This window comes from Arvicola amphibius, chromosome 8 (genome assembly GCF_903992535.2).
Source record: "Arvicola amphibius chromosome 8, mArvAmp1.2, whole genome shotgun sequence".
Lineage (NCBI taxonomy): Eukaryota > Metazoa > Chordata > Mammalia > Rodentia > Cricetidae > Arvicola > Arvicola amphibius.
In genome coordinates this window covers 106,436,649-106,464,000 of record NC_052054.1, presented here as the reverse complement: position 1 = coordinate 106,464,000, position 27,352 = coordinate 106,436,649, and the positions used below count along the sequence as shown (strand labels likewise).

The 27,352-nt window shown below is 42.5% G+C and overlaps 1 protein-coding gene across 1 annotated transcript in view; it reads left to right on the top strand.

Annotated features, from left to right (window-relative positions):
- Positions 1-27,352, top strand: part of LOC119821947 (nuclear autoantigen Sp-100-like) — a 74,477-nt gene that overhangs the window by 40,147 nt on the left and 6,978 nt on the right. The window contains exons 12-17 of the mRNA XM_038341034.1: positions 6,861-6,935; positions 10,337-10,387; positions 12,767-12,871; positions 14,307-14,449; positions 15,841-15,879; positions 27,080-27,195. Of these exons, the coding sequence (XP_038196962.1) occupies positions 6,861-6,935; positions 10,337-10,387; positions 12,767-12,871; positions 14,307-14,449; positions 15,841-15,879; positions 27,080-27,195 (529 nt within the window). The remainder of the gene's footprint in view (positions 1-6,860; positions 6,936-10,336; positions 10,388-12,766; positions 12,872-14,306; positions 14,450-15,840; positions 15,880-27,079; positions 27,196-27,352) is intronic.

Below are 27,352 nucleotides of genomic sequence, written 5' to 3'. Positions count from 1 at the left end.
TACAGGAGCCCACAGTTGAGAAGTTCTGAGTTTCTAAACAGACTGAACATTCAATGTGTTTGAATTTGTAAAGAATAGAACTTTTAAAGTTATGTCTTAATGTACTATCTTGTAGATGAATGAGAAAGGAAAGATTGCATATTAATCATTATGTGTTTGTATGTCAAGTTGAGAAGGGGTCAATTGTGCTGGATAGTTTTATGTTAACTTGACACAAGCTAAAGTCATCTAAGAGGAATGAATCTCAATTTCAAAAAAAAAATGCTTTCTTGGGTTCGAGCCATAGGCAAGCCTGTGGGGCATTTATTTTTAATTAGTGATTGAAGGGTCATGACCCTGGCCATTGTGGGTGGTATCTTCCCTGGGATGGTGGTCCTGGGTTCGTTAGGAAACCAGGCTAAGCAATCCATGAGAAGCAGGATAGTAAACAGCGCTCCTCCACGGCCTCTGCATATTCGTTCTCTTGCTGCAGGTTCCCTGTTTGACTTCTGTCTTGACTTCCTTCCATGATGAACAGTGGTGTGCAAGTGTAAGGCAAATGGCCCATTTGTCTCCAAGTTCCCTTTGGTTATGGTGTTTCATCACAGCAGTAGTAACCCTAACAAGGCAGAGATGGAAGTAGAAACAAGGCCACCTCGACAATAAAAGATCCAGAATTATGAGCATAGAGAAGCAGACAGAATAAGATATGCACAGGAAATGATAAAGAGCAGCATGAGAAATATGGGCCATACAAGCTAGAGAGCACGCTGTGAGACAGGTGTGGGGTGGGGTGGTGTCCACAGCAAAGAGGAGAGAAATAAGCAACGAGGAAGGCAAGATGGAAGTGACACAAAGCCATCTGGGGACAAAGGTGTGGCTTGCAGTTGCCCCAGAGTTTCAGAGTAAATTTCTGAGGCACCAGAGTAGCCCCCACAGCTCACCCAGATGACAATAAGCATCACTCGGACATTTCATCCACCCCTGGGGCTTAAATCACCAGCCACAACCTAGCTGTCTTTAAATACAAGGTCTGATTTCTGAACTCATTGCCTGGGCATTGACTTCTTTCCTTGAATGGTTCTCATGAACTTCCAGCTACAAATTTAGCACTTCCAAAGTCAAGCACATCATCTAGGCCAGCATTATTCCTTTATCACTGTTATGAATTACATCTGTAAATCAGAGATTCTCACAGTCATCTAGGAGTGACTGATATCCAATGATATCTGGACAATAAAAGAGAAATGTGACATAGACATTTAGAGAGCCACAAATGTTGGGGTGAGGTCTTTGGAGGGGGCAAGAACCAGAAGAAGAACTAGAAATGACACGTGTTTGTGGCACATGTTTCCTAAAGGGTGTGCTGAGAGGCTAGGAAGCAAGAATGGAAAGTTGCAAGCATCTAACATGATCAACAAGCCTGCCCTAGGGTCTTAGAATGGAGGTGGCTTAGAAATAACACACACTGTGGAATGTGACCATAGTTCAAGGAGAACATCAGACTGGCTCATCCACAGAAAGTGAGATGACAATCATCCAGCTCCAGGGTATTAGGAACCCAAAATCTATTCCCACTCCCTGCTTCACTTGGCTATGAGCAGGTCATATCAAGAACCAGGTCCTGTGATTCGGATCCCGAGACCAAGGTTAAAAGGTGAGAATGATGGCACCCAGCTGTGATCCCAGTGATGGGGAAGCAGGCACAGCAAGTCCTTGGCGCTGCTCACCAGCTAGTCGATGCAGTTGCAGGCTCCAAGTTCAGCTGAGAGACCTTGACGCAGAAAATAAATAACATTAAAAGCAATGGAGGAAGGCACCGAATACACGCACACATATGAGCATGTACACACAGTCTCTCTGTCTCTCTGTTTCTGTCTCTCTGTCTCTCTGTCTCTCTGTCTCTGTCTCTCTGTCTCTGTCTCTCTGTCTCTCTCTCTGTCTCTCTCTCTCTCTGTCTCTCTCTCTCTCTCTCTCTCTCTCTCTCTCTCTCTCTCTCACACACACACACACACACACACACACACACACCAGGCTTTCCAAGCATGATGCAAACTGTTGTAATGCTTGTGACTTTTATCAGAGTTTACAGTCCTCTGACCACCTCCTTTGCTTTGTAAATACCACATATGCTGAGAACAACTCTACCTCAGGAAAGGATGGTCAAAAAAATAAGTAAACACAAATGGAATTTTCTTATCTTCACGTAACAAGTGAATTAATTTGATGCTAAATGATTTATTGTTTGCTATACCTTTAGTAAGACAAAATGAATGACTTTTAAAATGACAATTTAATTTTTTCAAAGTATCATATTTTTATAATTTTTATTTGGCTTGTAAATTTTTCTTATAGACTGGTCTGTACTTTCAAGAACATATCAATGTATATAATAACATAGCTTAGAATGACATTATTTGCATAAATTTAATAATCTATAATTTCCTTGATTTGTAGGGTAAAAGATCATATCTAGTCAGCAAGCACGTTTAATGTCTTTGCATACTCTTTGTTTTAATATAATAATGCTGATTGAATGCCTTTTGCTACTGTGCACTAATTTACAGCACAAGTTCCTTTATGACCTTTTTATGCATGTAGGTAAAGTATGTTGATCGTGTTCACCCTAAGTTGAGCCGCCTTAAGAAACCCTGTGTGAGGACACTATCAGTATTCACTGCTTTCATTTTAGTGGAGCAGAAAACTTTCACTTGCTGGTGCTCACATGTTGCCCTTCTCCCTGGAATGCGGTGCTTCTGCACTGCACCTCTTCCTCACATTGCTGCACAGTGATGGGGACCCCTCCACTGTCACGTGGTATTAAATCCAGAGCACAGGTATCACTAAGATTTTTGTCCCAGTTCTTGGTTTTCTGGTGAGTTTGTTAACAGAATTATTTGTCTTCTAGAAGTCTGAACTTCTATTACTTAAATCTATTGTTAGCCCATGCCCCCTCCATTGGGTCCTAGGTTTCATATTATAGTTGTAGCCATTTCCACCAGAAGATTAAAAAATGTTCCATGTTTGATCTTAGAGTGTTTGTAAAGAACCTGACCATTTTTTTTTAATTTTTATCAAGACCAGGTTTCTCTGTATAAAAGTCCTAACTGGCCTGGAACTCACTTTGTAGACCAGGCTGGCCTCAAAAACTCAGAGATTCACCTGCCTCTGCCTTCCAAGTGCTGGGATTAGAGGTGTGTTCCTACGGTGTCTTGTGGGACCTGACCATGTTTAATGTTTATATCTTTAGTTCCCATGGAATTTGCCTCTTTGTATAAATGTGAAATAAGAACCTGGAAACCATCCTGGTATGCGGTACATGCCTTTAATCCCAGTACTCAGGTGGCAGAAGCAAGTGGATCTATATGAGTTCAAGGCCAGCCTGGTCTCCAGATTGATGTCTAGGACAACAGGTATAGAGAGAGAAACCCGGTCGCAAAAAAAAAAAAAAAAAAAAAAAAAAAAAAAAAAAAAAAAAAAAAAAAAAAACCAACAACAACACAAAGAATCTGAAAACCATTCCCTATGTTATTTTGCAGTAGCTGGAGACGTTGCCTTAGCCCCCCACTCCTTCCACCTTTGACGCCTGACAGAGACACAGAAAAGAAAGGAGAGCTCAGAGCCTGATGACTTGATGACTTGCTGGGGGGCGGATTTTAAAATAAATTCAATACTCTTTCCCCCTGCCCACTTAGTCCATTGGAATCTCTAATTAGAGCTGCATTTATCTTGCAGATTCATTTGAGAAGAATAGAGACTTACCCATTTACTAGTGTTTTACCTAGTGTTCTTCTACAATGAACTTTCTTTGTATGATTTCTATACATTAAAAAGAATATGTTGAATAGCTATGTTTCTATTAATATTTTTCCAGTAACCTGATAACTGGGATGAATTCACATCAGAGAATTTTCATAGGAAATATGAAGTCATTTTATTACCTGCCTGCATGAGAGAGAATTACACTGCCCCTTATGTAGTTAGGATCTTACAAGTGTTTATATGGGTTAGGGACCTGAGAGTAATTTAATATATCATGGCCAAAAATTATCAAGAAAAATATAATCTTCCAGAATTATGGGTCTCTCTGGAAATTAGCTTCATGAGAAGTAGCATTAATTTCTAATTGTAAGACCCTCTCAATCAACTCTTTCAATGACAAAATCATATTGGTGGACAGAACTAATTGATACGTTTATGAGTAGATGAGACCCCATGCTTTACTAGAGAGTAAGACCTAAGCCCTCAGTGAGTCTGCTTGAGCATTTCATCAGATCAGATCTCTATAGTAGATTTATGGAGCAGGGTGCTCTCTCCTTCAACATTCATTGGGGACTTTCCCTTCGACTCTTTCTGTAATTACTTTGCTGTAGGAAGGCTCGCATTTTAAAAATTTAATCTGTTGAATTATATTACATAGCCTTACAAGAAAACTCAGTTTTATTGACAGAAATAGAAAAAGGCCTGTAAAGAATATTATCTAAAAGTAATGAAATGGGAGATGATAGAAAGGTAGTTAGGTAAGTGAGTAGATAGATACATAGGTAGGTCAGTAGGTAAATAGATAGATAGATAGATGATAGATAGATAGATAGATAGATAGATAGATGATAGATAGATGATAGATAGATAGATAGATGATAGATAGATAGATAGATAGATAGATAGATAGATAGATAGATAGATAGATGATAGATAGATAGATAGATAGATGATAGATAGATAGATAGATAGATAGATGATAGATAGATAGATAGATAGATAGATAGATAGATAGATAGATAGATAGATAGATAGATGATTGATAGATATAGATAGAGAGATAAATAATAAATTGGTTTTTCTATGACAGCCTTTAATCTATGCTGATAAGCCCAAGATTCCTCACCTTTTTTATATCTTAAGCTAATTACAAAGCATGAACAGTTCTCTCAATAGTAAAGTGAAAATTCTTTTTTTATTGATTTTATTAAACTTTTTATTTTTCTCTGCTCCCCTATCTTCCTCTCCCCTCCCCTTCAACCCTCTCCCATGGTCCCCATGCTCCTAATTTATTCAGGAAATCTTGTCTTTTTCTACTTTCCATATAGATTTGATCCCACGTATGTCTCTCTTAGGGTCCTCATTGTTGTCTAGGTTCTCTGGGATTGTAATTTGTGGCCTGGTTTTCTTTGCTTTATATTTAGAAACAACTTATGAGTGAGTACATATGATAATTGTCTTCTGGGTCTGGGTTACCTCACTCAATATGATGTTTTCTAGATCCATCCATTTGCCTGCCAATTTCAAGATGTCATTATTTTTTCTGCTGTGTAAATGTACCACATTTTCCTTATCCATTCTTTAGTCGAGGGGCATTTAGGTTGTTTCCAGGTTCTGGCTATGACAAACAATGCTGCTATGAACACAGTTCAGTGTTAAGTGAGAATTCCTATGATGTTTCTTTGTTCCCTTTCAGACAAGCCTGCTCATGTAGCCCAGGCTGGCCTCGAACTTGTGATCCTCCTTTCACGTGTATCTTCACCTACTAGATCACAGTTCCGAGGAGTAGATCTCATCTTTGTGTGGTCTGTCTGTATTGCCCTAATGGGTTTGCTTTTCAGACTGCTTTAAGAAACCATGGACTAATCTGAGACTACAGGGACCTTTTTACACAAAGAGAGACAATGAAGTCCATAAAGATGAGGACTGGTAAACAGGCATGGAAAGAAGGTTCCTAATTCCTACAGGGAAAAGAATTTTAATGGTGGTAGGAGTGATAATATTCCTATAAGCAGAATTGATGCTTATCAGCATAAGAGTTATATTTCCTATAACATGTCAGGTTGGGTGTGATGGTGCATACATACTGTCTTAGGGTTTCTGTTCTGTGAAGACACCATGACCACAGCAACTCTTATAAAGGAAAACATTTAACTGTGTGGCTTACATTTCAGAGATTTAGTCCATTATGATCATGGTGGGACATGGTGGCATGCAGGCAGACATGGTGCTGGAGAAGGAGCTGAGATTCCTACATCTTGACCCATAAGCAACAATAACTGATATGAACTAGGTGTAGCTTAGACATAGGAGACCTCAAAGCACACAAGCCTTTGGAGATATTTAAAATCCAAACCATACAGTCTCACATCGATGCCTTGCACTCAGCAAGCACTAAAGTGTCAATTCTCATTATTATTATTTTCACAGTGTCCCTTGGGATGCAAACAAAACTGCCTGAAGTTATTTTCTGTGTTAATGTGTGAGTAAATTAAGTGAATCAAGGTCAAGGCCACAAAAATGGCATCAGGATAAAACCTAGGAGTCCTAGTTTGGGTGACTGTGGCTGAGACGATTCACTAAGGCCAAAGCAACTTGGAGAGGAAAGGTTTATTACACTCACACTTCCAGATCACAGCTCATCAGAAGCAGTGAGGGCAGGAACTCAAGCAGGGCAGGAACCTGGAGATAGGAGCTGAAGCAGAGGCCATGGAGGGCACTGCTTACTGGCTTGTTCATCATAGCTTGATTTGTCTGCTTTCTTATAGAACCCAGGGTCACCAGTTCAGGGATGTTAGCACCCATAATGGACTGGACCCTCCCCATCAATGACTAATTAAGAAAATGGCCTGCAGGCTTGTCTGTGGCCTGATCTTAAGGAGGAATTTCCTCAACTGAGGCACTCTCCTCTCTGATGATTCTAGCTTTTGTCAAATTGACATAATGCCAGAACAGCAGGTTAAATAACAAAGACTTGATAATTACAAACCTATGGGCTATATATTTCTTACTATGTACTAGGCTTTTTACAAGTTACATGGGAAGACTGAAAAGCACTACTACATATATTGCAACCTTTTGGAAGTATCTGGTTTTGCTTTTGTTTTCTATTTTCTCAGGTAAAAAGACAGACAGAATTGGAAAATATGTAATTCGGAACTTCAAAATGCCAATGGACACAAGCTGGATAAAAGGTTAAAAACAAAACATTTTCAATACTAAATTTTTATTCTTGTTATTACATACTTCCAATAACAAATCTGCTTCTCTGACCGCTCATTGTAGCCATGGTAACTATTGAGAATTATACCCAATTTAGTCAGTTCCCAAAGTATGTTGGGGAAAGGGACAAGAGATGACAGCCCCACTAACAAGTGACTTGATGCGTCTGTGGTTAGACAAGGTCACTACAGCCTCTGCTGAACTTTTGATGACAGAATGAGTCATAAAGCAAAACATCATGAACACCTGTCAGTGACAAATTACTGAATCATTGTTCTAAAATAAGTGTTCATCCTCCCTCCCTCCCTCCCTTCCTCCCTCCCTCCCTCCCTCCCTCCCTTCCTCCCTCCCTCCCTCCCTCCCTCCTTCCCTTGTCCTTTTTTCCCTCCTTCCTGTAGCTCCCTTAATATCCTTTACTTCCCCCTCTTCCTCCATGCAACCTGTTCTCTCACTATATGTCTATATGTGCATATGCAGGTATGTGTATCACCATAAATTTCCCACTTAGTTCAGCAGAAGCAGTGCCCAAGGTTGGCAGTGACTGACTTGCTTTGTAATTAGGACATCAAATGTCCTTCTAGAAGATCAACAGCCTAGTGCTGTCACCGTGAGCAGTGTATCTCCCAAATACACCCATCAAGTTCCCTTCTCCAGAGTTCCTTCTAGGCTACACAAATCATGCTTCTTCAAAAAGTCCCTTGCCGATTCTCAGCCCAGCCTCCAGAAACCACTGACCCCTCTAGATATAAACATCATCTGTACACATCCTGTGAATGAGTCTGAAAGGCTCGCCTTTCCTGCCTAATCCAGAGACAGGATTCATGTGTTGGTCATGCCAAACCTTTGGTTTGACTTACGGGAAATGTCTGACAACTATGTTCAGGAAAATGTACTCTCTCTCCTGAGCTACATACTGAACCCCAAGCAAGTAGGGTATAGAGTGAGACCATGTCTCTGCAAATAAATAAAGAGTGGCATTAAAAAGAGGACAGAAAAAGAAAAGTAGTCTCTCTCAGGAGGCCTGGAGTAGGGAAAGTTGACACTGGTAGGATCACACCTCCGTCCCCTTCTGTGTGCTGTGCAGCATGCTTAGACAAGAGCCCTGACCCAGGATTTGGGGTCCTGGTACACTGTTCACAGTCATCCCAACACCTGATGGTACTCTGAGAAAGCCCAAGATCACACCCTGACAACCTCTCTCTCTCTTAGGATGATTAGCATTATTAACAAAACAGTTTAAAATACCATGTGGTAGTTGTGGCTGCGTTATTATTTTAAAGGGTCCATTACAGTTTTATTAATATTAGGTGGCCATTAAGACTAGAAGACTTGGGCTAGACAGATGGCTCAGCAGTTATGAGTTCCAGAGGAACTGGGTTCAATTCTCAGCACCCAAATGGTAGCTTTCAGCTGCCTGTAACTCTCCCTCCAGGGTATCTGACACCTTCACAAAGACATACATGAAGGCAAAATATCAATGCACATAAAATAAAGATTAAAAACTCATTTTAAAAAGTGGATATTTAAAGTTTAAACGAAATTCTAGAAGAGCCAAGACTAGTTGAGTCCTACTTCTTCAGGGTATTTTACCTCCCATCTGCACTGTACCAGCAGGAAGCCGGAGCCGGACCGCCAGCTCCTTAACACATGTGATCTAGGAGAGAGTAAAGCACATGTTTGTTTCTTTGGCTTCAGTTACTTTTGGTAGAAATAGAGGAATAGATCACAAGTCCAAGAAGGTCTAAACAGAGAGGAACTGAGAGCAGACCCACACAGCTCAGGGGGGCTGTTGTGGAACACACTGAGGCTACAGTCAAGGCTGGGCTCCAGTTTGGTCATGTGGAAAGAGCAGACAGAGCACAGGTGGCTTCCTATGGGACCATGGGGTGGAGGGAAGGAGGAGTGGAGAGTTTACCGTGGGCATATCTAGGACTTCAGCATCATGAATGACAGTGTCTCACACTGAGCACCACCCCCAAGGCAGGTAACCTATCACCCCTACCACACAGCTATCACCAAACTTGGTCCAATCACATTCTTGGACACTGCTCAATTGAGAGCAATTTGTACTTGGGGACAAATAAGAGGTGGTGAGAAAACTTTACCTATGTCCTTGACATGTCCATTTCTTTCTGTTTTACCTGCTTCTTGAAGCCTGGATAAAAACCAAGGTGATTCTTCCTTTATGCAAGGCATAACACTCCAGCTCTTGAGATGTTACTCATGGATACATGCCTCCTGGGCTGGGCCAGCGGCTCACACCTGCAGATCTCAGGACTGAGGAGACAGTGGCAGAGGCAGGAGGATTGCAAGTTTGAAGCCAACCTGGGCTACATAGTGAAACCTTGTAGCAATCAATCAATAGATGTTTCATGGGCCATTTATATCCCAATAGGGTTGGTGGTTTTGTTGTTGTTGTTGCTGCTGCTGCTGCTGTTGTGGTGTGTGTGTGTGTGTGTGTGTGTGTGTGTGTGTGTGTGTGTGTGTGTGTGTGTGTGTGTGTGTGTGTGTTTTGAGACAAGGTTTCTTTGTAGCTTTGGAGCCTGTCCTGGAACTAGTTCATGTAGACCAAGCTGGGCTCAAATTCAGAGATCCACCTGCCTCTGCCTCCAGAGTGTAGGGTTGGGTTTTTTTTTTTAAAGGTTCTGGGTAACTGTCATGACCAAGACCCAGAAAATGAAGTATTAGTTATCTCAAGAATTCCTTACATCTCACTAAGGCAAGATTCCTGTGCAACCCAATCTAGACATGCCCTGCTCAAAGGAAGAAGTACTTATGACTGTATATATGGAGGAGGTTTTATTTCAGGGTCTGCACTTTCTAAAGAATATCCTTGTGATGCCAACTGTGGGCACAGACTGAGAAGGAACAAACAGACCTCTAAATTCCCTAACTTTATTATTCAAGCTGATTTGGCCATTATTGTCTTAATCATGCTTATGAGGTGACTTGTTCTTTTTGTGTGTGTGTCACAACTAGTCAACACATAAACCCTGATGATTGCCACCTTTATAATTAAATCGAGATCAGAAGTCAGCAAGTTATAGCCAAGAGGGAAAAAATCTGACTTGTCAGTTATTTATTAATAAAGTTTTATTAGAAATTTGCCCTTTTCTTTACATGTAGTCTGTGGATGCTTCCTCATATGAATGAAAAACTAAGGAATCACAAAGCAATCAGCGACCACAAGACCTTGGATGCTTACTGTCCAGGCCTTTACTGGAAATGCTCCTGACTTCTGGTCTGGATTTTATCTTTATTTTTCAGAAAGTACTAAACAGGATTCAGGAAAGTTAGCTTTTAACAGTGTTTCTTTAAAGTGTTGCTTGCAATGTGATGTTATCAATAAGAGACTTGTGTGATGTTTTCTCAGCTTACACAGGGAGACGTATCAACAGTTCTTCACGAAGAGGCAGAATAAGAGGTAAAGAAAAATGTGATTTATGAATTTTTAATGAATAATAATCTTTTTAAATGTTTTTGAGGCAGGATCTCACTCACTATGCAGTCCTGGCTGGCCTGGAACACACTATGTAAACCAGTCTTATCTTGAACTCATAGAGATCCACCTACCTCTGCTTTCTCAGTGCTGGGATTAAAGGGCATATGCTACCAAGCCTGGACTTAATTCTTTTTCATTTTATACTGTATTATACCGGGTCTCATAGACAATTTCCATGCAAGTAAATAAGCATTTTTTGAGCAAATTCCACCAGGGCCCATGGCCCTCCATTCCCTATTCCTGTTGGTCCCCCTTTGTTTTCCAGACAAATTTGCTCCTACATTCTTATCATCTGTACATATAGTTTTGTGTCTCTGTGCAAAAATTTAAGAGCCACAGATGAGAGCAAACACGCCTTTGTCTTTCTGAGCCTCACTAAATATGCTTACCATGATGATCTCCAGTTGTATCCATTTTCCTGCAAACGGCAATAATTTTGATTTTCTTTTCATGGCTGAGAGAAATTCCACTGTGTACATAAATCAGTTTCTTTACCTATTCCTCTGCTGGTGGGCACCTAGGGTGGGGTCCGCAGCTTGTCAGAAGTGCCACAACAAACGTTGATGAAGTAGCTAAGCTCTTACTGTGTATTCTCCGCGGTGAGTGACAAGCTGGCTTTCTTGATTGGCTGTTGAAATCAGTACCAAGTTATAAGATCATCATCAGCGTTGGTCAGTGTCAACAGAACGAGACAGATTGCTGCTAACTCCCATTCCTCCGACTAGTTAGTTGATTTGGGAGGGACCCAGGGCTGCATGTGTCTTCATGTACTGAACATTCTTGAGGTAAGAGATAAAGTATGTGACCCACATGATATTTAGCAGAACTTTTCCTTGCCAATGTACAAAGCCATGGAAACACACAGATCTTGAGGGTAATACAAGACCTGTGTTCTAATTCCTCAACTTCTGTGTGCCTTTAGCCTGTCATTTGCCCTTTCCTAACTCAAATTATTTATCTGTAAGAAGAGACATAGTAGGGGCTGGAGAGATGGCTCAGCATTTAAGAGCACTGACTGCTCTTCCAGAGGACCTGGGTTTAATACCTAGCACCCACCTGGCAGCTCATAACTGCCTATAACTCATATCTGATACCCTCATGCTGACATACATGTAAGTAAAATGCCAATGCACATTTTAAAAAAATGTAGCATCCAGTTTCAGGTGAGTTAAGCTGAGTATCCAGCCAGGGCCTATGTTGTTTTGAGAGACTGCTCAGAAGCAGCTGTGAGGTGCTCCTCCCACCCCATCCCAGCCCCAGAGTGTCTTTGATGGAAACTTTAACTGGCTGGAAAGGCTGGAGCCACTAATATGTAAGTTCATTTTAAGGCCTTCAATACCTGGTTCAATGAAATTGGATCCCACACAAATGAGACATACACACAGACTGCCAGACACAGGCATTACCAGCAGTCACCCGGCATGTGCTGGGACATAGACAGGCAGGCTGAGTGGAGGTAGGCACACAAGCCTGCAGAAAGACACATACAGGCAGGCAAGCTGGTAAAGGTAGCCTCAAGGCCATATTTATACAGAACCATGCAAAAGTGGCACTGTGCCAGAACTGATTGCCTATAACTTGATATCACTATTTACTTTTGGGGTTTCCAGATACTTGGTGTCAGTTAACTCAGTGTGCTAACTCATTGTCATCCCCCTTCCCACCATGTACAGTGTCAGCCATGTTTTGGCTGACATATCAGATAACCATATCAACACCATGTTGTTTAAATTTAAACACCCTCATGGCTTTCTGTGTCTAAACAAACACCCTTCGAGTGGTATGCAGGGCTCCTCTAGAATTGCAGAATCTTCTAGAGACACTGCCTGAGGCCTCAGGCAAGCTCAGGAAAGGAGAAAGACAGCAAATCAGAAGAAAGGAGGGTGATGGCATCACCTCATTGGTGTCCCCTCCATCCCCTCTACCGGAGATGCCTCCAGCAGCAGAACAAAATCTAAGTCATTTTATTCCCATCTGCGGAACTCCAAAGTCATTGCATAATGAGAACTATCTATTCAAAATATTCGTAGGAAAGTCACTGTACAGTGGCTGCGGTGACCAACAAGTTTGAGAGCTGGGATTCTGACACACAAGGCTTCAGCCACTATGCACTTCAGAGGTTAGGAATAGAGCAGGTTGTTATCTGTAAGAACCTAATCATTCATAAAAGAAATACCTTCAAGTGTAACTAATTCATGGGGGGAAAATATGATGTGTTTTAAGTTGAAGAAAGAAGATACCAAAGTGGGTAGAGGGAAGGGCATGCACAGATCTATAATAAAGCAAAATATGTCCCTGCAGGTCCAAGAATTCCCAAACAAAAGAATGTGGATTTTAGCCTTCCTAAGCTTCCAGTGACCTGTGGTACTGCTAAGGGGACTCTGGATGTGGAGAAATTTAAGAAAAGTAAGTTTTTAGATCTTCTGTGCTCTTCACCTGGACAACGGCACCGTGTATGGGGTGGGCACCTGTGTTGGGGGTGTCTCATCCCAGAGTCAGTTTGCGGGGCTCAGGATATCATCAATGTCACACCCGTTACTGAAGTGAGGGTTTGAGATCAAGTTACCAATGAGAAGAGGGCGTGAGAGGCCAAGTCCAGAGGAGCCAGAAACACTTGACATGGCTCTCCTAGTGGGGACACACAGGGTGCAATCAACCTGTGTAGTTGATTTTGTAATTGTTAGAGTACAGTGCCACTGGTCCTCTATCATGGTTGATCTTCCTTTCCACAGCACAGTTCTTTCTTTAAGATTTACTTTTACTTTCTGACTACGAGTGTTTGACAGCATATGTGTCTGTGCACTGAGTGTGCCTGGTGGCCATGAAGACCAGAAGAGGACATCAGATCTAGAGTCATGGATGTGAATCCATGTGGGTTCTGAGAACTGAACCTGGGTCTTCAAGAGCAGCAATGCCCTTCACCACTGAACCGTTTCCCTAGCCCCAAAGTAGTTCTTTTGTTAGCAACAAATAGGTGTTTTCCCTGTGATTCCACTGCCTACATGTAATTTAGCTGTCCCACATAGACAACATTTCCTAAATCACTTTTAACATCAACTAGTCATGAGTCTAATATATGAGGAATAACCAACTATTGTGACCTAGAAGTGTAATGTTATAGAAATAGCTGTGGTGACAGCTTCCTCGTGGCTGGATTCACGAGAGTCCAGCATGGAATTTTCTGCCCTCACTCACCTTTCTGAAATGCAAGTTGGCCCTACACTGGGTCACAGTAAAACGAGAATAAATAACCCCATTTTAGGGCCATTCCTTTTTTATCTTTTATTATTACAGTAGAATGCTTTTAAAGGTAATGTCAAAGGCTGGAGAGAACACTTTGTGGTTAAGCACACTGACTGTTCTTCCAGAGGACCCAGGTTCAATTCCCAGCAACCACACTTGACTCACAACCATCGAGAACTACAGGTTCCAGAGATCCAGTGCCCTTTTCTGGCTTCTGTAGGCAGTAAGCACAGATGTTGTATGCAGACATACTTTAAGACACAACACCAATACACAAAAATAGATGAATTACTTGTATGCCAGGCAGTGATGGCACTCACCTTTAATCCCAGCACTTAGCAGAGACAGCCTGGTCTACATAGCCAGTTACAGGACAACCAGGGCTGTTAAATCCTGTCTCAGAGGAAAAAAAGCTTTTTGGGAAAAGCATAAAGGATAACATCAGTCCTTGCCTATCTGGATGGGTGTGTGGCCCCAGATGACTGAGAAGGAAATGCACATCCTCCTGAGACTAAACCTCAGCCCCAGACCCAGGATGATGGTGGGCCAAGGGCAGGTGTTTTTGTAGCTGACTGTTCAGTTTGTCTTGGTCTCACAGGCATCCATGAGAAGAGTATACAGAGTGAGACTGGACGTTGGTTGACTCCCAGGGACTTTGAAATCAAAGGAGATCGCAAAGACTCCAAGAACTGGAGGCAAAGCCTACGTTGCTATGGATGGACCCTGGGAGAGTTGATAAAGGTATTCTGGGGGCAGATAGCTTCCATGGTTCCTGGGTAAGATGGTGGATTAAAAGCTTCTATGTGACAGGCAGCTTCAATTATTCTGGGGTGAGACAAGAGATTAGAAGCTCTCTCCATGTGACTGGTAACTTCAACCAAGGATTTCACTGTTGTATTTCACTGACACCAGACGGCAGCAGGATGTCTGTTTACAAAATACCATTATGATTCTTCTAAGCCAGGGTCCATGGCATGGGTTGTTGCCAGTATGCCACTCAAGTGCTACCTTGACTGGCTTGCATTACAGCTTAATCATTTAAATGCATTAATTTGCATCCTTTGGATGGCAGGAGAAAAGACGGTGACCTTTACCATTAACTAGCTGCATAAAATTTGGTAGCATGAATACAATTTAAGTTCAATTTGAATGTAATTTAAACGTGGAGTGCCAGTGTGAAAATAATACATGATTATGTATCTGAAGATAACACACCCGTGTGGATTCCTGCGTTACAGAATGTTCCAGCAGTGCTTCTCCCAGGTCTTCGTCACACACTTGTTCTTGAACAGCTGAGTGTGGTTGTAATCCCAGCACTTGGGAGACTAAGGCAGGGAGATTGCTCCAAACTCAAGGATGGCTTAGACATTGTAGTAAATGCCAGAACAGGTTACAGAGTGAGACCAACCTCAACTCTATCTACCCAAAAATAAGAGTAAATAAAGGAAAAATAATTTGAAACTGCATTTTGAAATAAGTTCTTTACTCTTCATTTATGTCAACCCCCTGAACTGGGAAAACCAAGAGGTTCCCTTAGCATAGAACCTGTTTCTTTTGATATAGGGTACACAGATCTTTCTGGCACGTATCTCAGATGGCCTATCCCTGTGTCATCCTCACAATAAAACAAAAACGTTTGCTCATCAAATATCCACTGAGCTGCATCCAAAGCCATGGAGAGTACAGGTGTGAGCCCCTGGCCAGGAAAAGGCTGCACCTTCATACCCTACCTGCAGTTACTACTGTGGGGAGAGGTGTTTGCAGGAAAAGATGCTGTGGCTAAGGGGTGGGATGGCTATTTCTGGGTTTAGGACTAAAAGCCGTGTCATGGAACAGTCTTCTGCATGGGGCTTTCTGCATGGGGAAAGAAGGGCATGAGAAACCAGCCCTCGATGTGTCTGGAAGCTGTGGGTGATCAAGCAGCATCTCTTGTATGAGCTCACTATGAAAATCACCAGGCCAGAAAGAGGGGTTTAAATGTGTCCTTGACTCAGTGTTAGGGCACATGGGGAGTAATTTCCATGGCAACTTGTATTTAACAATGGTACATATAGACAGAATAACTAGAAAGCAGTTAGAAATACAAAATAAAAGCAAAGACTTACCTCATCATTAACATCTCTGTCTTTCAGAAAGGATCTCTACCAAACCCACAAAGGAAAAAGGAAAAGGTAATTATTCCAAGATCTCTTTCCATGATGTCTAAGGCCATCATCTACAAATTGTTAGTTGTGATCTCATTACAGTTGTTAAGTTCACTGATTGTGGTAAAAATGGATTTTATAATATGGTATTGTTGTGATTAACATTTTTAAAGTATTATACAATATAAAAGGCCAGTGCTCCATTTAACATTAAAACATTTGAGATTGAGGTGGGAACAATTCTTAAGAACAATAAAACAAATGACTGGCAATATGACCCAGGAACTATTTGCTGCCAAACCTGATGACCTGAGTTCAATTCCCAGTAACCATATGATGAAAAGAGAAAATGGGCTCCCTAAATATGTCCTTTGCTCTCTACCTTATTGTCACATGAGTGTCTATATACATATATACTCACATATAAATATATGTGAATATATATGTATATATAAATATATGTAAGTATATATGTCTATATACATATATACTTACATATATAAAATGCAATTTTTGAAGACCTAAATCCTGGAAAGATGTCTCAGTGGTTAAGAGAACTAGCTGCTGTCCCGAAAGACCCAAGTTTATTCCCAGCACTCACACGGTAGCTTATATCCATCTGTAACTCCAGTCCCAGGACTTCTTCTGACCTCTGAAGGCACCGTATTTAGGCCCAACCACACTTCTTTTGTTTCTCTGCTGGAGACAAGGCATTGAGCTCTCATCTCTGGAGTCTGGATAGCTCCTTGGATGACTGAGGTAGATCCTGAGGCTTCTGGTCCATGGACCACTGCTTGGAAACAGAGATCTCACCTGATGACTGTGATTTAGAACCTCTCAGAATGTTTAAGTATCCAGTGCTTGGCTCCAGGTCAGACTCAGTGAATTGAAATTCGTGTTAATTGGATCCTAGATATGTGTTTTGTTTTTTTCCCTCAGTGTAAAGGATCAAACCTAGGGCCCCTTTCATGTGAGGTTGAACATTCTACCATTGGACTATACTCTCAAGCCTGGAAATTTTTTAATTCCATAAATGATTTTAGTCTATAACATGCTGATGATTACTGTTAAATAAGAGAACAAATTTCTTGTTTTAAAAAAGGGAGGTTGGCTGGTGTAGGAGGTCCCTCTGTTTATGTATTGCTTTCATTGGTTGTTTGTCCCAGCCACCCGGCTAGCTTACACCCGAAATAACCACATAGAAACTGTATTAATTAAATCACAGCCTGGCCCATTATCTCTAGCCTCTTATTGGCTAACTCTCACATCTTGATTTAACCCATGTCTAATAATCTGTATATCACCACGAGGTCGCGGCTTACCAGGAAAGATTCAGCACGTCTGACCTGGCGGCTCCATGGCAGTTCTCTGACTCTGCTTTCTTCCTCCCAGAATTCAGTTCTGTCTTCTCTGCCTACCTAAGTTCTACCCTATCAAGCCAAGAAGTTTCTTTATTGATTAACCAATGAAAGCAATATATAAACAGAAGGCCCTCCTATAGTTGGAGAAAGGCTCAATGGTTAAGAGCACTAGCTCTTTCCAAGGACCTGGGTTCAAAACCTAGCGTCCACTTGGTGGCTTGCAACCATCAGGAATTCTAATTCCAGTGAATCTGACACCTTCTGTCCTCTGTGGGCTCCAAGCTCACAAGCAAGACGCAGACATACATGAAAGCAAAACATCCATACGCATAAAATTAAAGTAAAAACAAAAAATCAAAGGGACAAGAGCATGGATGGTGAAGTGTTTACCTAGTTGCTTGTCTATCACACTTCAGGTCCCCTGCATTCAAACTCCAGCACCATGGAGGGAGCATCACTTAGAGAGGGCTGGGTGTGTATGGGGATGTGCCTTAATAGTGCAGTGACTGTCTAGGTTTGGGTTCTACGCCCACATTAAAAAAGATAAACCTCAGGGTCCATCCAGGCTTCTAGACAATGGAATATTATGTAGATTTGCCTGTGTCCTGCTCTTTCTCAGGACTCACTTGCAGTGTTTTTAATAAATGACTCAGAAATCTTGACCCAACAATGTGATAATAGTGTTCAGCCAACATAGACTCACCTGCTATTATAAAAAGCAAAGACTATTGCAGGATTCCCTGCCCCAGGGCCCTGTTGGAATAGATGCCTCCAAACATGTCCCTCAGAGACCATTCAAGGTACCTATAAAAGAGATCCCATGGACCAGATTCGTGTTTGCAGCCTAGAATATGAATATTGTGTGTTCTTATGTCATAGTGAATGTCTGGGTGAAGAAAGAAATCAAAAGTTACAATTTTATTCACTTCAGCTCTGACTTGTTAGGTATTTTCCTTTACTGGTGATGTCATGGGTAAGGAATTCTGTACCCCAATAGCATCAGGCCCTATACAAGCATGAGGTGAGACTTAAAACTTAGGGTGAGCATGATCACTGTAGGACTGTCTGAGACAGGGAGGGGTAGGGATGAGTCAGGGTTCACATGATGGGAGGTTGGAAGCTCATTCTAACAGGGGAACAGGAACAGTGTTACAGACAATAAAGACCTCACTAGCGAAGCACAGAGTGAGTGCTGGAGGCTCAAAACAAGATAAGATTGCAGACCTGAAAGACTAGAGAAAGAGTGGTCTTGGGAGGAACTGTGAATATTGTGGCAAATGAAATGAGTTGAGGGTACAGGACAGATGCCAAGAAGCCCCACATTTTCCTAGTAGAACCAGCTCTACAACCCTAGGTGGTTATCCTGACTACATTCATTTAATGTTAGGAATGTCACCTTGGAAACTGATTCAATAGAAACAGAACCCAAGATAGTCCTGGCTACATGAGCCTCCTCTCAAAAAAATGATAATGAAATGAATTGATTAATTAAGCCACATTAAGACATTATATTTTGGAGTTAGGCTGTCCTAAATAATAAATACGTTAGGTTATCTTTTTTTTTTTTTTTTTTTTTCCTCATGGTTTATTTTTTTTTATATTTAAAAATTTCCATCTCCTTCCCTCCTCCTCCCCCCTCCCTCCCCTCCTTCTCCCCTTTCTCTCCCCTCCTTCTCCCCCTTCCCTCCCCTCCCCTCCACCCATACCTCCCCTCCCTCCCTCTCAAGGCCAAGGAGCCATCAGGGTTCCCCACTCTATGCTAAGACCAAGGTCCTCCCAACTCCCCCCAGGTCCAGGAAGGTGATCGACCAAGCTGAGAAGGCTCCCACAGAGCCCGTCCATGAAGAACAATCAGAGCCCAGAGCCATTGTCCTTTGCTTCTCAGTCAGCCCCCGCTGTTGGCCACACTCAGAGAGACGGGTTTGGTCGCATGATCCATCAGTCCCATTCCAACTGGAGTTGGTGATCTCCCATTAGTTCTGTCCCACCGTCTCCATGAGTGAACGCACCCCTCTCGTTCCTGACTTTCTCCCTCATGTTCTCGCTCCTTCTGCTCCTCATCGGGACCTTGGGAGCTCAGTCCAGTGCTCCAATGTGGGGCTCAGTCACCTTCCCCATCTGTCGCCAGCTGAAGGTTCCCTCACGGTCCTGACTTTCTTTCTCATGTTCTCTCTCCTTCTGCTCCTCATCAGGACCTTGGGAGCTCAGTCCGGTGCTCCAAGGTGGGGCTCTGTCATTTTCTTCATCTATCGTCAGGTGGAGGTTCTTCTTATTATCTTCTCAAGGATCCCAAACTTATAGGCTCGATGTCCTTTAATCATGGCTAGAAACCGAATATGAGTGAGTACATCCCATGTTCATCTTTATGGGTCTGGGTTACCTCACTCAGAATAGTGTTTTCTATTTCCATCCATTTGCCTGCAAAATTCAAGATGTCATTGTTTTTTACCGCTGAGTAGTATTCTAGCATGTATATATTCCACAGTTTCTTCATCCATTCTTCCACTGAAGGGCATCTAGGCTGTCTCCAGGATCTGGCTATTACAAATAATGCTGCTATGAACATAGATGAGCATATGCTTTTGTTGTATGATTGGGCATCTCTTGGGTAGATTCCCAATAGTGGAATTGCTGGGTCCTGGGGTAGGTTGATCCCGAATTTCCTGAGAAACCGCCACACTGCTTTCCAAAGTGGTTGCACAAGTCTGCATTCCCACCAGCAATGGATGAGTGTGCCCCTTACCCCACAACCTCTCCAGCAAAGGTTATTATTGGTGTTTTGGATTTTAGCCAATCTGACAGGTGTAAGATGATATCTCAAAGTTGTTTTGATTTGCATTTCCCTGATAGCTAGGGAGGTTGAGCATGACCTTAAGTGTCTTTTGGCCATTCGAACTTCTTCTGTTGAGAATTCTCTGTTCAGTTCATCGCCCCATTTTTTAATTGGGTTAATTGGCATTTTACCGTCTAGTCTCTTGAGTTCCTTATATATTTTAGAGATCAGACCTTTGTCAGTTGCAGGGTTGGTGAAGATCTTTTCCCAGTCAGTAGGCTGCCTTTGTGTCTTAGTGACAATGTCCTTTGCTTTACAGAAGCTGCTCAACTTCAGGAGGTCCCATTTATTCAATGTTGCCCTTAAAGCCTGTGCGGCTGAGGTTATGCATAGGAAACGGTTCCCTGTGCCCATTTGTTGTAGAGTACTTCCCACTTTCTCCTCTATCAATCTCAATGTGTTCAAATTAATATTGAGGTCTTTAATCCATTTGGACTTGAGTTTTGTGCATGGTGATAGATATGGATCTACTTTCATTCTTCTACAGGTTGACATCCAGTTATGCCAGCACCATTTGTTGAAGATGCCCTCTTTTTTCCATTGTGTACTTTTGGCTCCTTTATCAAAAATCAGGTGTTCATAGGTTTGTGGTTTAAGATCCGGGTCTTCTATACGATTCCATTGGTCAACTTCTCTGTTCTTATGCCAATACCAAGCCGTTTTCAATACTGTAGCTCTGTAATAGAGTTTGAAGTCAGGGATGGTAATGCCTCCAGAAGTACCTTTATTGTATAAGATTTTTTTGGCTATCCTGGGTTTCTTGTTTTTCCATATAAAGTTGATTATTGTCCTCTCAATCTCTGTGAAGAATTTTAATGGGACCTTGATTGGGATTGCATTGAATCTATAGATTGCTTTTGGTAGAATTGCCATTTTTACTATGTTGATCCTCCCAATCCACGAGCAGGGGAGATCCTTCCATTTTCTGGTATCCTCTTCAATTTCTTTCTTCAAAGACTTAAAGTTCTTGTCAAATAAATCCTTCACTTCCTTGGTTAGCGATACTCCCAGATATCTTATGCTATTTGTGGCTATTGTGAAAGGTGATACTTCTCTGATTTCCCTCTCTGCTTCCTTATCCTTTGTGTATAGGAGGGCGACTGATTTTTTGGAGTTGATCTTGTATCCTGCCACGTTACTGAAGGAGTTTATCAGCTGTAGGAGTTCTTTGGTGGAGTTTTTGGGGTCGCTTATGTATACTATCATATCATCTGCAAATAATGAAAGTTTAACTTCTTCCTTTCCAAATTGAATCCCCTTGATTCCCTTATGTTGTCTTATTGCTATTGCTAGAACTTCAAGCACTATATTGAAGAGATAAGGAGAGAGTGGACAGCCTTGTCGTGTTCCTGAATTTAGTGGGATAGCCTTGAGTTTCTCTCCGTTTAATTTGATGTTAGCTGTCGGCTTGCTGTAAATAGCTTTTATTATATTTAGGAATGACCCTTGTATCCCTAATCTCTCCAAGACCTTTATCATAAAAGGGTGCTGAATTTTGTCAAATGCTTTTTCAGCATCTAATGAGATGACCATATGGTTTTTTTCCTTCAGTTTGTTTATATGATGGATTACATTAATAGATTTTCGTATGTTGAACCAGCCCTGCATCTCTGGGATGAAGCCTACTTGATCGTAATGGATAATTTTTCTAATGTGTTCTTGGATTCGGTTTGCCAGTATTTTATTGAGAATTTTTGCGTCCATGTTCATGAGTGAGATTGGCCTGTAATTCTCTTTCTTGGTTGAGTCTTTGTGTGGTTTAGGTATCAGGGTAACTGTAGCTTCATAGAAGGAATTTGGCAGTGACTCTTGTGTTTCTATATTATGAAATACCTTAAGGAGTATAGGTATTAGGTCTTCTTGGAAGTTCTGGTAGAATTCCGCATTGAAACCATCTGGTCCTGGGCTCTTTTTGGTAGGGAGGTTTCTGATAACAGTTTCTAATTCTTCGCGACTAACAGGACGATTTAGAGCATTTACCTGGTCCTGGTTTAACTTTGGTATATGGTATTTATCTAAAAAACTGTCCATTTCTTTTACATTTTCCAATTTTGTGGCATACAGGCTTTTGTAGTAAGATCTAATGATTTTCTGAATTTCCTCTGTGTCTGTGGTTATGTCCCCCTTTTCATTTCTGATCTTGTTAATTTGCGTGTTCTCCCTCTGCCGTTTGATTAGTTTGGCTAAGGGTTTGTCAATCTTGTTGATTTTCTCCAAGAACCAGCTTCTTGTTTCATTGATTCTTTGGATTGTTTTCTGTGTTTCTATTTTGTTGATTTCTGCCCTCAGTTTGATTATTTCCAGTCTTCTACTTCTCCTAGGTGAGTCTGCTTCTTTTTTTTCCAGAGCTTTCAGGTGTGCTGTTAAGTCACCAATGAGTGCTTTCTCCGTTTTCTTTAAGTGGGCACTTAGTGCTATGAACTTTCCTCTTAGCACTGCTTTCATTGTGTCCCATAGGTTTGAGTATGTTGTGTCTTTGTTTTCATTAAATTCAAGAAAGACTTTAATTTCTTTCTTTATTTCTTCCTTGACCCAGGTGTGGGTCAGTAGTTGACTGTTCAGTTTCCATGAGTTTGTGGGCCTTCTGGGGGTAGCATTGTTGTTGAATTCTAATTTTAATCCATGGTGATCCGATAAGACACAGGTGGTTACTAATATTTTTTTGTAACTGTGGAAGTTTGCTTTGTTACCAAGTATATGGTCAATTTTCGAAAAGGTTCCATGAGCCGCAGAGAAGAAGGTATATTCTTTCCTATTTGGGTGGAATGTTCTATAGATGTCTGTTAAGTCCATTTGGTTCATTACCTCCATTAAGTCTTTCAATTCTCTGTTAGGTTTCTGTCTGATTGACCTGTCCATTGGTGAGAGAGGAGTGTTGAAGTCTCCAACTATTAGTGTGTGTGGTTTGATGGCTGCCTTGAGTTCTAGAAGTGTTTCTTTTACATAAGTGGGAGCTTTTATATTAGGGGCATAGATATTCAGGATTGAGACTTCATTCTGAAGGATTTTTCCTGTTATGAGTATAAAGTGTCCCTTTCCATCTCTTCTGATTGATTTTAGTTTGAAGTCAACTTTGTTGGAAATTAGTATGGCCACACCCGCTTGTTTCTTAGGGCCATTTGCTTGATAAACCTTTTCCCAACCCTTTACTCTGAGTAGGTGCCTGTCTTTGTGGTTGAGGTGTGTTTCTTGTAAACAGCAAAATGTTGGATTCTGTTTTCGTATCCAGTCTCTTAGCCTGTGCCTTTTTATAGGTGAATTGAGTCCATTGATATTAAGTGATATTAATGACCAGTGGTTGTTAACTTCAGTCATTTTTAGTAGTAGAGTTTGTGTGTTTCCCTTCTTCTAGTTGTGCTGGTGAAGGGTCGCTAGATGCCTGAGTTATTGTCGGCGTTGTTGGACTCCTTGGTTTGTGATTTTCCTTCTATTACTTTCTGCAAGGCTGGATTTGTGGCTGCGTATTGTTTAAATCTGTTTTTGTCCTGGAATATCTTGTTTTCTCCATCAATGGTGAATGCAAGCTTTGCTGGGTATAATAGTCTAGGCTTGCATCCATGTTCCCTAAGTGTCTGTAGCACATCTATCCAAGCTCTTCTGGCTTTCATGGTTTCCATTGAGAAATCAGGTGTAATTCTGATAGGTTTCCCTTTATATGTTACTTGACCTTTTTCCTTTGCAGCTCTTAATATCTGTTCTTTATTCTGTATGTTTTGTGTTTTGATTATTATATGGCGTGGGGATGCTTTCTTTTGATCCAGTCTATTTGGTGTTCTGTAGGCTTCTTGTACCTTCATAGGAACATCCTTCTTTAGGTTGGGGAAGTTTTCTTCTATAATTTTGTTGAATATGTTTTCTGGGCCTTTGAGTTGTAATTCTTCTCCTTCTTCTACCCCAATTATTCTTAGGTTTGGTCTTTTCATGGTGTCCCAGATTTCCTGAATGTTTTGTGTTAAGAATTTGTTAGATTTGTTTAGATCTTTAATCTGTGAGTTTATTTCCTCTATAGTATCTTCAGAGTCCGAGATTCTTTCTTCCATCTCTTGTATTCGGTTGGAAATACTTGTCTCTGAAGTTTCTGTTCGTTTACTCAGAGTTTCCATTTCCAGTCGTCCCTCAGATTGTGTTTTCTTCAATACCTCCATTTCATTTATCAGGTCTTGTACTGTTTCCCTTACCTGTTTGATTGCTTTTTCTTGTTTTTCTTGTTTTTCTTGGGTATCTTTGAGAGATTTATTTATTTCGTCTACCTTTTTGTTTGTCATCTCCATTTCTTTATGGCAGTTTTTTACCTCCTGTTTAAGGTCCTCTATTATTTTTATAAAGTACTGTTTAATGTCGGTTTCTTCTATATCTTCTGGGGTAGGGTGTTCAATTCTTGTTGTTTCGGGATGTCTGGCTTGTGGTGATGTCATGTTGCCTTTCATGTTGTTGGAGGAGCTCCTGCATTGGCGCCTGCCCATCTCTTCCCCAAAGAACGATGGATCCTCCTGCAGACTTTCAGGTCCCCTTGCAGGCCAAGCAGCTCTCAGACAAAGGCCTACCTTGCTCCGGGCAGTCAAATGAAGGAGGGGACCTCCCACCGGCCTGGGTGCACTCAATTCCGGGTCCCCAGAGCCCAAACAGGCTGAGCTGTGGGATTTTGTGGCCCTAAAGACGGGAGGATGAGGAAGGGGGAGGGGGGGAGGATTCTGGGTGCAAGCTGGGAAGGGGACAGGGAGAGAGAGGCGGTATCCGGGGAGAATAACCCCTGCAGGAAGAGCAGGAAGTGTGCTGGTGGCAGGGGGAGTTGTGGAGAGTCGGTGGTCCCTCTCCGGGCAGCTGCCGCGGTTCGGGCACTCACTCCTCACTCACCCCAAAGAACGATGGATCCTCCTGCAGACTTTCAGGTCCCCTTGCAGGCCAAGCAGCTCTCAGACAAAGGCCTATCTTGCTCCGGGCAGTCAAATGAAGGAGGGGACCTCCCACCGGCCTGGGTGCACTCAATTCCAGGTCCCCAGAGCCCAAACAGGCTGAGCCCAAAGAACGATGGATCCTCCTGCAGACTTTCAGGTCCCCTTGCAGGCCAAGCAGCTCTCAGACAAAGGCCTATCTTGCTCCGGGCAGTCAAATGAAGGAGGGGACCTCCCACCGGCCTGGGTGCACTCAATTCCAGGTCCCCAGAGCCCAAACAGGCTGAGCTGTGGGATTTTGTGGCCCCAAAGACGGGAGGATGAGGCAGGGGGAGGGGGGGAGGATTCTGGGTGCAAGCTGGGAAGGGACAGGAAGAGAGAGGCAGTATCCGGGGAGAATAACCCCTGCAGGAAGAGCAGGAAGTGTGCTGGTGGCAGGGGGAGTTGTGGAGAATCGGTGGTCCCTCTCCGGGCAGCTGCCGCGGTTCGGGCACTCACTCCTCACTCACCCCAAAGAATGATGGATCCTTCTGCAGACTGTGAGGTCCCCTTGCAGGCCAAGCAGCTCTCAGACAAAGGCCTACCTTGCTCCCGGCAGTCAAATGAAGGAGGGGACCTCCCACCGGCCTGGGTGCACTCAATTCCGGGTCCCCAGAGCCCAAACAGGCTGAGCTGTGGGATTTTGTGGCCCCAAAGACGGGAGGATGAGGAAGGGGGAGGGGGGGAGGATTCTGGGTGCAAGCTGGGAAGGGACAGGGAGAGAGAGGCGGTATCCGGGGAGAATAACCCCTGCAGGAAGAGCAGGAAGTGTGCTGGTGGCAGGGGGAGTTGTGGAGAGTCGGTGGTCCCTCTCCGGGCAGCTGCCGCGGTTCGGGCACTCACTCCTCACTCACCCCAAAGAACGATGGATCCTCCTGCAGACTTTCAGGTCCCCTTGCAGGCCAAGCAGCTCTCAGACAAAGGCCTACCTTGCTCCGGGCAGTCAAATGAAGGAGGGGACCTCCCACCGGCCTGGGTGCACTCAATTCCGGGTCCCCAGAGCCCAAACAGGCTGAGCTGTGGGATTTTGTGGCCCCAAAGACGGGAGGATGAGGAAGGGGGAGGGGGGGAGGATTCTGGGTGCAAGCTGGGAAGGGACAGGGAGAGAGAGGCGGTATCCGGGGAGAATAACCCCTGCAGGAAGAGCAGGAAGTGTGTTAGGTTATCTTTAATTCAACTTTTTTATTACTCTTGGGGTTTTTTTCCTTTTTTAATTATTTTTATTGAGCTCTACATTTTTCTCTGCTCCCCTCCTTACTTCTCCCCTCCCCTTCAACCCTCTCCCAAGGTCCCCATGCTCCCAATTTACTAAGGAGATCTTGTCTTTTTCTACTTCCCATGTAGAATAGATCTATGTATGTCTCTCTTAGGGTCCTCATTGTTGTCTAGTTTCTCTGGGATTGTGATTTGTGGGCTGGTTTTCTTTGCTTTATGTTTAAAAACCACCTATGAGTGACTACATGTGATTATTGTCTTTCTGTGTCTGGGTTACCTCACTCAAAATGATGTTTTCTAGCTACATCCATTTGCCTGCAAAATTCAAAATGTCATTTTTTTTTCTGCTGTTTAGTACTCCATTGTGTAAACGTACCACATTTTCCTTATCCATTCTTTGGTCGAAGGGCATTTAGGTTGTTATTGTTTCTATTATTTTCATGTCAGAATTGCTGTTTTCACAATGTAAATTTTTCTAGTCTGACAAATCCCAGCAATTCTCTGAACTTCGTTTCAGATCAGAATGACATTTTCTAACAACTCTGTTTAGTACTAGTCCTTAATATTTTGAGGAGAGGGACTGGTGAGATATAGAGAAAGTAAAGAGCACTGATTGCTCTCCCAGGGGACCCAGGTTTGGTTCCCAGCACCCAATGGCAGCTGACAACCACCTGCAAATCCAAGGCCAAGGGATAAAATTCCAACTTCTGGCCTCTGCAGTCAACTGCACGTATATACACTCAAAAACACACACATAAAGTAAATATTTGAAGTCTCCTTTAGAGTAAAGAAATTTCTGGACCACCTTGGTTTAGGCAAAGGCCACATGTTCTAACATTCTGGGGTCACACTGCTCTTGATGATTTCTGCAACATTTCTTCTTGTAGCTGGAAAATTCAAAACAGTGTATGGTATGCGGCAGACGACGGAAATTGTGTCCTTGTGATAGTTGTAGAAAATTCTATCATAAGAATTGCCACATCCCACCTGTGGAAAACAAGAGGTTAGTAAGACAGCCCTGTCCCCACCCCTGGCCCTTCCTCCTCAGGGCACACTTCCTACTCTCTCTCTCTCTCTCTCTCTCTCTCTCTCTCTCTCTCTCTCTCTGCTGGTTTGCTGTTTCCAGTTGAAGATGTCTTGATACAGTGAGAACAAGACTC